At 44.7% G+C, this 14,273-nt stretch overlaps 1 protein-coding gene across 1 annotated transcript in view; it reads right to left on the reverse strand.

Annotated features, from left to right (window-relative positions):
- Positions 9,167-14,273, reverse strand: part of SH3BGRL2 (SH3 domain binding glutamate rich protein like 2) — a gene marked incomplete at its 5' end in the record, with an annotated part of 44,003 nt that continues 38,896 nt past the window's right edge. Inside the window, one exon of the mRNA XM_021392011.1 lies at positions 9,167-13,880. Within this exon, the coding sequence (XP_021247686.1) occupies positions 13,872-13,880 (9 nt within the window). The remainder of the gene's footprint in view (positions 13,881-14,273) is intronic.

Below are 14,273 nucleotides of genomic sequence, written 5' to 3' on the forward strand. Positions count from 1 at the left end.
GACCTTCTTAGAGGGGTGATGCCACTGACAGCGAATTTGAGACCAGCAGTTACATGAAGCTGAAAACATTGTTAGGTTATTACTATGATAGCCAATGGGAGAGTAGAGAGAAACACAGGTGAAACTGGGCTTCCTTTGGAGCAAAACTGAACTGAGAAAAAAGGAAGGCGGTGATATTTCATTTCCCAGGTGTGGGTGGGAAGAACTTTGTTTGACTGCTCTCTTAGGGAGAAACTTTATTCCTATGCATCATCATTTATAAAGCATTTAATGAAGGGAGTTGGTCACTGGGAAGGAGCACCTGCTCCATATGCTTGATCTTCCTTCCTACCAGAAAAACCAGGTGAAATACCAGCTCTGCCCACGTCAGATTATTTTTAGCAATCTATTATCAATAAATACCTGATTATTTTCTTGCCTGATCTCCATTTCTACGCAGGAAACATGTTAAAGGTTATCACTGCTAGCATTGGTGTTATTTCTGCTTGCCTCTCCTGCTGCTACAGATGCACTGCGGAGAGGCAGCTCTGTCCCCAGCAATCTCATCCAAAAGAAGGTCATTCTGCATTGTTTCTAGTTCAGTAATTGACTGCGGTAACAAGACACAGACAATGGCAGTATTTATAGAAGTAGTCAGAAAAGGGAGATTAATTAAAGGTCATTTTGAAATGATGGTCCCAGTGCTTCAAAAATAAACTAAAGACCACATAGCTGTAACTGTTCAGGAAGGTTTGCTTCCACATTTAAGGCAGATGTATCTGATGTCGTTTAATTATGAATAAACCAGAATGGCTGGATACGATGGGAAATCTGCAGTAAAGGCAGATGTCAGCTGGATTGTTTCAGTTTCTACAAAGCACTTGTAAACTCCAGAGGGTTGTGGGCTCTTTTAATTGAACCACACAGAGGCGGTAGCAGATGCTGCTTGCTGTCCATTAAACGCTGTTCATTAAAAGCAACTGCTTAAGGAATGCTGGCATTGTTCTTTTCTCTGGCTCTCCTGTCCTCCCATCAAGAACATTTCAAGGATGGTCTGCTCTTCTTTGGTATGTGAAGTCAGGCACAACTTTGTTAGTGCTTTATTGGAAACAAGTCACATAGAAATTCAGCCCTGGGCAGAGGCACATGTGTTCATTACATACATTTTAGGTCCTGCTTTAGGAATCAAGTGCTGGGAACTTAACTGCCTGCAAATGATGCCACGGTTCACGTTTTGCTCATGTTCATGCATTGCTTGTTTTGGTGTAAGGAGAGCAGGAGGTAAAGGTCAGAGTCATTAGCAGTGTTACAGGGAGATACTTTCACACCTGGTATTGGTGGATTTTGCTGCTCAATACTCTTCCCTAGGCCACATTTGGTTTTTACAGATGTTTATGTGAAGAAGATAATGATGGGGCCTATTTATCAAACACTTTCGAGATAGAGATACATCAGTTAAAATAAAGTTCATGAATATTGTAAATGTAAAGTAAGTTAATATTTTCTGAACTTCTTTTGGAAATTATTTTATCTTCACTGATCAAAATTATTTTGATTAATATAATTAAACATACAGGTGTGTAGAAAATCTTCTGAGCACAGCTAGGACGTTCAGAGTTCCTGCAGGTCAAAATTTGGCTTTGTCTAGCCTTCTATTTTATGCTGAAGTAAGTTTTTTTCCTTCAAAATATAATGACCGGTAAACCACCACAAGCAAGTTTTCTTCATCCACCTTTGTCTCCAAGACCTTCCTTCACAGTGACTAGAAGTATGTTTAGAGCATCTGTAGTGGAACAAGCAGAAAGTGTATTTCTGGAGGTCTATGAACAGTGAGAGTGGAGGCAATGGATATGGACATGGGATAAAGAACAATAATAAGCTCTCTTTCCTGTGGAACGTAGGATTCGGGTCCAGGTTTAGACGCCTAGATTCAGGCAGATGAACTGAGCATTCCCTGGAAGTCCAATGGCTGTGATAGGAACTTTTTTACCTTGCTCACACATCAGAACATGCATTTAGATATCTTAGTATGGAGCTAACTTGCATCCCTGTTTCTTTGCATGTATTTTAAACTGGATTTAAAAAAGAAACAATTGAGCCAAAGGATGCACTCAGCAGCTGGTCTGTAATTAATGTCAATAGAGTGGTGATGTGTTTATTCAGTGATTAATTCAACTGATGAGGTAAGGAGATCATAGAATCATAGGATGGCTTGGGTTGAAAGGAACCTCAAGGATCACCACATTCCAACCTCCACATCTCAGGCAGGGCTGCTAACTGCTAGATCAAATACTAGATCAAATTGCCTAGAACCCCATCCAACCTGGCTTTAAACACCTCCAGGGACAGGGCACCCACAGCCTCCCTGGACAACCTGTTCCAGCACCTCACCACTCTGTGAGAAAAGCTTCCCCTGACATCTAATCTAAATCTTCCCTCCTTTAGCTTAAACCCATTCCCCTTTGTCCTACCACAGTCTACCCATGTAAAAAGCTGACATCCCTCCTGTTTATAATTTCCCTTTAAATACTGGAATGTAATAATGAAGAGACCCCGGAGCCTTCTCTTCTCTAGAGAGAAGAAGCCCAGCTCCTTCAGCCTGTCTTCACAGGAGAGGTACTCCAGCCCTCTGATCATCTACATTCTCTCCTCTACACCCTCTGCAAAAGTTCCACATCTTTTCTGTGTTGGGGATCTCAGACCTGGATACAGAAGGGGCCTCACAAGGGCAGAGCAGAGGGGGACAATCACCTCCCTCATCCTGCTGGCAACCCCCCTTCTAATGCAGCCCAGGGTACAGGCTTCACATGCATAATGCTGGCTCACATTAAGCTTTTTATCTTCCAGGACCTCTAAGTCCTTCTCAGCAGGACTACCCTCAAGGTGTTCTTCTCCCAGTCTGTATATATATCTGGGATTACCTCAACCCAAGTGCAAAAACTTTGCACTTTGCTTTCTTGAACCTCATTAGGTTCACAAGGGTCCACCTCCCAAGTTCATCAGTGTAACACTATAACACGATGGAAAGTACAGTGGTAATAGCAGAGTTGCAAAGTCTTTGGCTACAACAAATGAAGATAAGCCCAAATGCAGCAGCAGTAGGTCCAGAAACAAAGGAAAAAAGCTGCTTGCCTTCAAAAGGCCTCAGGTAGGCAGTAATCCCCAACAAGATAGCCTCACCTCCACTGCCAACCCTTACATGAGGTCTGGGAAGGGGTGGATCCTGGCTCCACCCCTTCCGGTCACTCAGGTGCATTGCATGCACCTGAGCTCCCCTGGGTTCCTCTGCCTTCCCACCAGGTGCTCCAGCACTGGTTCAGGCCATGACTTAGCATTTCCACTACAGTCAGGGTCCCTCTAGATGGCACCCCTTCTGCTGTATCAACCGCATCACTCAGCTTGGTCTCATCAGCAAAGTTGCTGAGGGTGCACTCGATCCCATCATTTATGTCACTGATAGAGATATTAAAGAGCACTGGTCCCAAGACAGACCTCTGGGGGACACCACTTGTGACCGGCCTCCACCTGGACATAAAGTCATTGACAATAACCCTCTGGCAGCAGCCTTCTAGCCAATTCCTTAACCACTGAATAGTCCACCCTTCAAATCTGTGTCTCTCCAATTTAGAGATAAGGATGTGATGTGGGACCATGTCAAGGGCCTTGCAGAAGTCCATGTAGATGACACTGGTTGCCTTCCTTTTGTGCACTGATGCTGTTACTCCAACACAGAAGGCCAACAGACCCGTCAGGCACAATCAACCCTTGGTGAAGCCATGCTGGCTATCTCAGATCATCTGCTCAACCCTCATGTTCCTTAACATGTCTTCCGGGAGGATCTACTCCATGATCTACACAGGCACAGAGGTGAGGCTCATTGGTCTGTAGTTCCCTGGGTCCTCCTTCCTCTCTTTTGTATAAATGGGAGTGATGTTTCCCTTTTTCCAGTCCCTGGGGACTTCACCTGACAGCCATGACTTTTCAAATGTGATGGAGAGCGGCTCAGCAACCACATCAGCCAGCTCCTTTAGGACCCTGGAATTGGGAATATATTTACAGATTTGCTATGATCTTGATTGCACCATTAATGTTAAAGGGAGGTGACAAATATTTAAATATTTAAATAGTCAAAAGTGGTGCTATTATCATGGTTTTCTTTCAAACAACTTCATCCCTCAAGTTCTGTTGAATTTGTGTCAAACTATATAATTTTGGCCTGATGCATCTAGCGGAAGCAACACATTTTAGTGGCTGCCTGCCTAATCTCAGCTTAATCCGCTGCCTGACAGCAGCAGCACTGAGATTCTCAGGGTGTTCCCCATGTCTGTGTGCTGGTGCAAGGAGTGGCCTCTCACGCCTGCTCTTTCTTGACAGTGAAGAGCTCTGTTAAGAGTTCAATTACAATTGCTCTAAAAATTTTATTAGCTTTCTGCAAAATGGTTTACTCATCCTTTTACTATTCTACTCACACTGTCTTATGAGGACACCTTGTTCATGAGTGCTGGAAGAAAAAATGATGTGAGGTAATCCATCGATTCCAGCAAACTACCCCAGTAGGCACAACTTGGCACGATCGGAAGAGCTGATGTGCTCGTGTTCCCCCGTCCTGAATAAAGATGTGTCTCTTTGTCTTGGCAAGACTACCAATCACCTCCTGGTGCAAAACCAGCCCTCCCACCCCAAAGACCTTCAAAGAGTTAAAATGAGACACCAAAGCTTTCTGGAAATTGCATGAAGCGCTGTTTCAGCCTCTTCTGTAGTTTCCAAGATCTGCAAAATGTAGGATAAAGACATGGAGAAGTGGCCTGGCTATAAAAACTTTTGTCTTCGTCTTAGGTGTGCCAGGAAGAGCCTACTGTACTGTACTGTACTGTACTGAGCCTACTGTGAAAATGTCTCTAAAATTAAAATTAATTTCCCAGGAGCTTCTCTACTTATTTTCTTTCATTTAAAAATCTCACTTGGCTTCCATTAACAGAGGCTTCAGCAATATATTCTCTCAGCTGTTACAGACATTTTGTAGGCAAGCATAAAATATGCCAAATGAAGGGATGGTGACAGGATCTCAGAGCACCCCCGGCCGCCGCCTGAGACAGAGGGACCTCTCCAGCCTGCCCTGCAGCCATCTGCTGACGCCATGCTCAGCCCATGATGCCAAGCAGGTGCTCCTAAGCTCTCCTGAAGTTCAGTGTCCATCAGCCAGACAGGTTAAGCCCTTGGGCTTTGGGGTCTTAGTGGATTCAATTAGGAAATGTCCACTGGTGCTCATTTGGTTGGCCTCAGACTTTGTGTCCTTGCTCAGGAGAGGACACTGAGGCTGCTGCGGGTCCCTGGAAGAAGTAGCAGTGTTGGTGTCTCACAGGCCAAAAGTAGTAACATCAGCATTTAGGTGGGATGCTTAAAGGCAGCCTGAGCAGAAAACTGGTTTTCCTGTGGGTGACCACTCACTTGTGAAAGGATGACGAGGTGTTGAGCAGTTCTTAATGGCAAAGCAGAACCTGAAAAGTCACTGCAATCATAACCCTCACCAGTTCATAAATTGGGGAAAAAAAATCTGAAGTAGCCACTGTTTGGTCTGATTTTCAGGTGGTGCTGTGTGGAGCCAGGAGATGCACTTGATGACCCCTGTCGTTCCCTTCCAACTCAGGATCTGCTATGGTTCTTTTTAATTCAGTGGTTTATTCTTGGTGGATTTGGAGGGCATCTGCAATGTTACTTTTCTTGGTTATTATTAACCATGAAATACTTTTTCCTGTGGGGTTTGGAGAGAACAAACCCTGCAGTACCCCACAGGCAGTGATGTATCTGCTCCATGGGACAATGGCCAATTGACCAGTCCTCAGTGAGAGGTGGTTCTGATGGATGGTGCTCTGAAATGGCCACCAATTATCCCAGGAAGAAGGTGGTCAATGTGTTCTGTACATTTCTACCTACCAGGTATCCCACAGCATCTCACCTGCCTTCATTGCCTCCCAGCAGGTGACACCAGGCGGGGAGATGGGCATGCAGGGTGGCGAAGGGGCCTGACCACCGCACAGAGGTCATGTTTGAAGCCACGACCGAGAGTGAAACAAGGAAAAGAGAGAGAACGGGCCAATAAACATGCTGGAAGCCCACTTAGGAGATTCAGACATGACAAGGGAGGTTAGAGCGAACACAGCAAGAGCAATTTTGAACCAAACACAGTGATTTTGGCCTGACAGGCAGGCAGGAAGTGAAGGAGAGACAGCCAAGGAGCAGGAAGGGGTGGAGCTCCGCACAGCCTGAGCCAACAGCGCTTGGCTGTTGAGAGAGACACAGGTTTGGTACACGCCTGGGAAGAGCTGAAGGGCTTTTTAAAAAATTGCTGCTTACTTCAGGTCTTCCCAAGTTCTTCGTTTTAGCCCTGCAGCTGGTGTAAGTTCAAGGAGCGCATCCCCGTCTATCGATTTTTCTGACACTTTGAATTAATCAAAGGTTAAAGTGTGTCAAGAGAATGTTTAATTCATGTATTTAGCAAGTCCAGGTCTTTCATCTGCCCACACAATATGCCCGGGAAATATGCTAAACTGGAGCATTAGCTCCATCAGTGCTAAAATGAGAAACTGCTAAGTGACAAGGCTTTTGCCAAATGCTGAAAGCAAATACCAATACCGTCTCTATCTTTGTTTCATCTCTAAATTGTGAATTCTGCTCGCTGCAGTAATTAAAGCACCCACTGAGAAGTGCTTTGTGGTGCTACTGTTGTACAAAGAAGAACTCCTCATCCCGGGGATCTAATTTCCCCCAGACACCAGAGGAGCCAGCAGCCCACTGCAGGACCAGAGGCTGCCACTGCCCAAAGGCCCCGGCACCACATCAGCCTCCTCCACCATCATTTGAGCTCCCACATGTAGCATTCCTATGGCACCACCAATGAGTTTGGGTGGTGCCCACCTGTTTTATGACACCAGGGCCAGAGTGCGTGACATCCGTAACGGGCTTAGCCACCAGAAGCAGTAGCAATTGCCTCCTGGTGGGCTGGTTAACACAGGCTGTGAAATGTTTGTTCCCTGAAATGCAGTCACTTCTGCAGATGTCCACAGCTGTGTGATGGATCCCCAAACTGCTCAGAGCTCCAAAGGACTGGAAATGACCTCTGAGGGCCAAAGCGTTTCAGCCCTGCTGGAGCAGCGCTGGTGCTGCAGTAAAGTGCCTTCATGACACGGGAGTGCACTTCATGGAAATGCTGTGCAGCCAGTCTGACCTGAAAGACCCCTCACAGCTTGAACCAAAATGTGTGCCACTCACAGAGAACACCTGAAAGGGAACGCACAGCCAAGAAAATCAGGAAGAAAATGGAAAGAATTTAAAGGCAACAAAAACCCTGTGGAGAAAACATGGTGAAGTAAACTTATATCAGTGGTGCTTGTGATTGTAAAGGTGGGCTGGAACACCTCTCTTATGAAGACAAAGGGAGCTGGGCTTATTCAGCCTGGAGAAGGTTCTGGGGAGACCTCACTGCGACCTGGAATTGCAAGTATTGGAAGTACTTGAAGGGAGCTTATAAGCAGGAAGGGGAATGACTTCTTACACCATCTGATAGAGATAGGACAAGGGGGAAAAACTTTAAACTAAAAGAGGGGTTAGATTTTATTAAGAAATTTTTCATCCAAAGGGCAGTGAGGCACTGGCACAGCTGCACAGAGAGCTGTGGCTGCCCCATCCCTGGAGGTGCTCAGGGCCAGGTTGGATGGGGTCTGGGCAGCTGAGCTGGTGGGGGGCAGCCCTGCCCATGGCAGGGGGTTGGAACTAGGTAGGCATGAAGGTCCCTTCCAACCCGAGCTGTTCTGTGATTCTACAATTGTGCGATTATAGTGCGCAGCCCATATCAGTGGGTCACAGCAATTGGGATAGCAGATACCATGGGGCACCTGAGAGTCTTCAGCATAGCAAGAGACCAGGGATAAGCCACAGGGAAAGTCCCGTCACCAAGCAGACCCCAAGCCTGCCTGCACTGGCTCCCTGAGCAGCTTTGCCATGCCATCTGGGTGCCAAAAATAACTCTGAAGGCTTCTCCTGTTGCCACCACCACTCTTTAAATCACTTTGTGACAAGTGCTCACCAGCAGGTTGGTTCTGCCAGACTTGTTTCACGTCTCGGGTTGTGTGAGTCTGGGCTTCCCCCACACCCAGAAAGAAACATAGTGAGCAGGAAAGAGCTGTGCATCCCCTGCAATGCCCGTCCAAGCAGAGAGAATCGCAATGGTTAAAGAGAGGGCACTGCAGGTATACTGGAAAGGGAAGCTGAGGCAGAAAGTACTGATAGGACAAGGGGAAATGGTTTCAAACTGAAAGAGAGGAGATTTAGATTGGATATAATGAAGAAATTTTTTACGATGAGGGTGGTGAGGCACTGGCACAGGTTACCCAGAGAGCGGTGGTGGATGCCCCAACCCTGGAGACATCCAAGGCCAGGCTGGATGGGGCTTTGAGCAACCTGATCTAGCTGTAGGTGTCCCTGTTCAGCGCAGGGAAGTTGGACTAGATGCCCTTTAAGGGTCCCTTCCAACTCAAAGGATTTTATGATTCTATCATGAAGTTATATCTTCTCCAGATATAATTTTAATTAGAAAGTTTATAATTAAATGAGAAAAACTGTATATATGAACATTTTAGTATGCTGCTTATACCATGCTTAAAAGTAATTGAGCTGTATTAGTTCACACAGCCAAAAAGCTGATCAGTACATCACCCACCTCTGCCTTTTCGCAACCACATTCTTCCCTCCTCGTTTAGCATGCAAATTAAGAGCAGCAAAAAGAAAACAAGCCTTCAGCCATATCTCCTCCAGACACTGTGGCACGGGGAGGTGCGGCAGGCCCAAGCCACACCACATTTCTGTAGTATCTATCAGTTATCCCAAGTGAAAACGTAGAAAATAAGAAATCATCCTTTTTTATTTTCCTTCACTGCTGTGTACCGGGTGAGGCCCAACCCCAGCCCCACAGGTGCCCTGCATGACACCACTCCCACCCAGGCACCAGGCCCCGAAGCTGCCCGGCACCTCTCAGCACCAGGTCCAGCCTCGGGCCGAGGAGCAATGCAGGACCTCCTGCTGCGACGCCAGAGCCTCAGCACCGGGCTGTCACCAGAGGGAGCTGCAGCAAGGACAAAGAGCGGCGTTTCGCCGTTGTTTTCATTGGCACGCACAACGCAGTCCAAACGCGTTTTCCGAATTACATTTTTTATTAGACGAGCACAGCTTTAATACATAATTTAAAACTCCACGCGTACACAGTCTAGGATGCAACGTGCTCCCTCCCAACCCTTCCGCACCGAGCTGCAGAACAACGAGGCTGTGTCGAGGCAAGCACCGGCTCTGCTTTTGCAGTGTTACAAAACCATGACAGGTGGGGAGCAGGAGCTTTGCACACAGGTCTGCTCAGGACAGGATGAAGCACATGAGGAGGAGGCAAAGAACAGGGAGAAGGGAGTGAGGTGGATCTGCCCCAGCTGAAGGAATGCTCTCAAGAAGCCGCTCTCCATTTCCCCTCCCAAATTCCTCAGGGTGAGGGGCAGGTCATGGTGCTCTGTGCAGGGCGAGCAGCACCTGCTCACTTTGCCCCCCACTGTGCACACCCAGCTCTGGTGAAAACCAGTGGAGAATTTGCTTAAAACTGATGGGAATTGGCACTACCCAGTGAAGATCCCACTCTCGTGCTCCTGTGAAGGCAGTTCTCTTGCCACAAGGCACTGCCTAAGTCTCAGGCTCCCACTTCACTATCATGGGATTCCAACAAGAACTGGACTCCCTAAATGAATGGCCTGACTGGGGTGGGGGGACTGGGAGGGACAACCAAGAAATCCATAGAGAGCTGGCAGCCCCTCTCCATTTTGGTGATAACACTTGGGCTGCTCAACGCTTCCATAAGAGAGCTATTTTAAAGCATCGAGATAGATTTAGGGGCTTTATTCCACGTCTACTTCCTTGGAAGGTTTGATTCTAAACAGCCAAAGCATGTGTCTCTTGACTCAGGCCACAAAATCAACTTAATGAATTATTAAAAAAATAGTGATAATAGAAACTACCCCTTTGTGAGTTCAAAGCTGAGCACATCTGAGAAGACCCTACAGTAACAGTCCCCTCTCTGCAAGGCACTATCCAGCAGTGTGGCACAAGCAAAAACATCTCTCTAAAGCCACTGATACAGTGAACGTGTGCGTGCACATAAGCCCACACTACAACTTCAGCTAGGTACAAAGTTTAAAGTTTAGCTCACGCTACTCTCTCCTTTAAAAAGTGGGGTAATTACAAATATTAGCTAAAAATTGGGATCATTTCATACCTTTATATGCAAAATATTTTAAACAAAATTAGGAATTTCCTATTTCTTTCATCAAATGTCTCATTTCCACAGAACTGTTCCATTATCCAGTAGCGACATCTCATTATTACAAAACTGGTTTAAAAAATTCCAGATCATCTCGTGTAACAAACTAGAACTCTACTTGCTTTAATTACAAAAATAAGGCTGTTGCACCACAGACAAAAATCACATTCAAGCAACATATATACTTTCTGGCTTTTAGCTAGCCGCTTGTAATTCAGAAGCAAACATTCTAAGGGATTTACACTGCCAATCCGTGCAAACAAGCAGGATATCTTTGGAGCTAGTGTTGTCCTCCATACAATTGATTATATCCACAGGAATGCTCTGAAATAAGCTACTTTCACCTTTTGGCTGCAACAGAAATTGCTCTCCATTGAGCTGGAGGTTCCTATTCTACAATTACCAAAATTCAAGAGGAATTCTGTAAAACTAATTCATCCCTGGAGAAATCAGTGAGATTTTGCCTTTTGCATCAGACAGCCAGTGATTTCACCTAGGATTATTCAAGTGGATTTACTCACTTGTCTGAATTTTTCAAAACTGGGACTCCAGGCAGCTTTCTAAGTTCACAACATATCAAGTACATGATAAATCCAGGATGGCTTCTCTGTAATTAACTGTGTAATAATCTAAATTTATATCTGTATCCTTTTTCAAAGTTAAAGAATCTTAAAAAAAAAAAATTACATAGAACTTGTTAATGTACAGCTCTACCTCATGTCACATTCCCTTCTTATAGTAAAGCTCAAGTCTCATGAAAATATGGGATTGGTGACAAGAGTGACAAAATAACTTACTACATACAACATAAATCCTAAAAATGCACGTACATATACTTGTATACACACACACACACACATATACAAATGTTATCAACCCCCATTAAGGAGTCCTCTAGAGAAGGTGCTCTGACAAAGACTTTGACTAGTAAATACCACCATGGACATGAAATCCGTGTGTGCTCTTGTTCCATCTAGCCCCTCTAGCTGAGCTGACGAGGCACCCAAGGGTCCAAAGAGGGACCAAAGAAGGTCCTAAGATTTATGGATGGATATCATTTTAAAGCTTAACATCTCCTTTTATAAAGCTTTCTTGCCTTTGCACTAAAGGGAAAAGTCACACAGCTGTAAGCAGCTTGTAGCTGAGGCAACACCAAAATGAAGGTAACCTGTTTTTTATCCCAGAAACTGGTAATCATGAACATTGTTCAAGTCATACCTCTATAGTTTTGAGTAGGCTCTTGTCCAAAATCTGAGAGGCTAAAGTTCTATCATTCAGCATCTTTGCCGGGGACTTGGAGAAATATCTAGCGTGTACCCTCAGTAAAACTGCAAACAACATAGATCTTGGGAGCTAGAGTGGCTGATAACAGCTGGCAGAGCTTCATTCCAGAGGGTCCTCAATAGCCATGAAGACTGGGCTAACAGAAACCTCCTGAATTTTGAAAAGGACAAATGCAAAGTTCTGTCCTTGGAGTGGTAAGGCATCAGCACGGGCTGGGAAAATCTGACTGAGTAATACACTCGCTGAAAGGGACTGGGGGATTAGGTGGAAGTCAAATTGGGGATAAGCCAGCAATGCACTACTCGGTACTGATGAGTGCCACTTCTGAAACATTTTATCCACTTTTTCTCTAGTTGAAGAAACTGGGAAGAATAGCCCTCCACCAAGCCGAAGCAGCCAGGGACCTGAAGCACAGACTCTATGAGCAGAGGTTAACAAAGCTGTTTGTTTAGTCTAGCAAGAAGACTAAGAGGTGATCTAACGGTATCCTACAACTATCTTGGGGACACAAAAAGGTGGTGCCAAACTCTCCCTCTGAGAGCTAGACAAGAAAGCAAAGGAATAGCCATAAGTTACCACCTGGGAATGCAGGCTGGACACTAGGAGATTACTGCAGCATCAGCACTGGTTAAATAGAGGGTTATGAGATCTCTATCTCTGGATGTTTTTAACACTGCTAAACAAACCCATATCTGACCTGAGTTAGTGTTGGTGTTAGCCCTGGTTTACAGAAAGCTGGACCAGATTACTGCTAGTTTTGCTTTCCAAATAACTCATCTTGGATGCCATGGTTATTGACTTTAAGAGAACATGTGATTTGTTACACAGACAGGGTTCATTTCTGACACCTTCCAGAAGAAGTTGGGCTTCAGAGATTCTGTGATTGCAAAAAGGCTTTCCCACCTGATTGGTTGTCCTTCATTTATGCAAAGACATGAGGATGTGTATTTGAGTAGCACTATCTAGTCATTATGAAGTCACTTGAGTATAAGCTACGTTACAGCATAGCTCTTATTTTAACAGCCAGACTTGATTCAAAATGCAGAATTCAATCTGACTTCCTTCCAGAACATGTTTTGTAATGGTTATTGGCAAGTCACAGGCTTTACTCCACCTGGCTCCTGATCCTCAGTTGAGCTGACTGTCATGGCCCTGTCCAGCAAAGTGCATGCTCAACTTCCTCACTGTCTTTGAGGCACCTCCACATTTCCGTATCTGGGGACATTAGTAGGACAACAGCTGGGCGAGTTAGATGTGCTGTCAGACAATGGCAGAGTGTTTAACAGTATAGGGGACTGAGTGCTTTCTCTACAAGTATCCCTTTGACTGTTATGTGGCTAATGGTGGAGCTGTGTTTGATTACAGGTCAACTCAAAGTTTTGGCAAAATTTCATTTTTAGACAGTCCAACTATAGAGCTCCAATTCTGGCTGTTAAATGTTTCTCAGTAAAGAGATAACGATGTAATCTTTAGCTATGAGACCTCTCCTTTCAAACTAACCAGTACGGATTCACCACATGATTTCACATGCATTTCACCTTCATTTGGAAAAGGAATCATGTCAAAATATTTTGCTTTGGCACCCCGTTCGTGTTAACAGCTGCTGTTAAAGAACCGACATCATGAGGCAAATCAAGTTTTCATGAAAAAGGTTAGCAACTCACATTTCTTACAATAAAAATGATGTAGCATAAACATAGCAATAAATAAATGTAGAATAAAAATACAGCAGTTATGGCAGTTATTGGCTTGAACTGAGATCTTAACATCTTAAGATCAACAGTTTTTAATTTCTGGATAGTAGTTAGCACAAACATTCTAATAATCACCAGCATTTTAACTGTGCTGATGAGGTAATTTCAAAAACAGTAGTTGCTAGAATTAAAAACATAAGGGACCTGTCTGTATGAATTTATTCATGAATGACAGAAGCCCTGCACTTCCACTTCTTATCTTTAAACCTATGTGTCTATTAGGATATCAGTGCTAGATGCAAATGCAATCCAAAGATAAAAGTGATACCATCAATGAGTATTTTTAAAAAGGAAGATGCGTAGCCCAGCATTAATCCAATTTCATATACATCTTGTTAACTCCACATTGGTGGGAGAGCACCGTCTTCTAGCAAGCAGACTACTACTAAGGATACATGTTTGCTCTATCACAGTGATCCATAAGTGAAGCTGTCATGTGCTAAAGAACAGGGTCATTCATCCAGAAGATGCAGTTGTTGTTACTTCAGATAGGTTTTCTAGGATTATGACTCCTATTTAAAAGAAAAGAGGGAAAAAAAAGATCATTAATGCTATGAATAGATTCTCATTCTCTGTGTCTGTGACTCTCACTGATAGGGTGTTCCTAACCCTGGTCCACAAAACAGCTAAGGACACATCCCTCTGAAACAATACCAGACTGATACAGTGTTCCAGCCAAGTCTATAATGACAATCCTCCAGGTTTAGAGTAGGTTCTTCCCCAGGAATATAACTGCATACAAGCTGCTATTTCTGATTGCAACAGAACATCTTTCTCCTAGGATTAATTCTTCAAGCTCCAAAGCAAGGCAGGCTGCCAAAAAAACCTGCTCTTGTGGTTTCCTGCTGAAGTTCCCTCCTACTCCTCTCCTCCAGGCAGTCCAGAAATAAATTCCTGACAGAAGC

The sequence above is a fragment of the Numida meleagris genome, chromosome 3, assembly GCF_002078875.1.
Source record: "Numida meleagris isolate 19003 breed g44 Domestic line chromosome 3, NumMel1.0, whole genome shotgun sequence".
NCBI classification, from domain to species: domain Eukaryota; kingdom Metazoa; phylum Chordata; class Aves; order Galliformes; family Numididae; genus Numida; species Numida meleagris.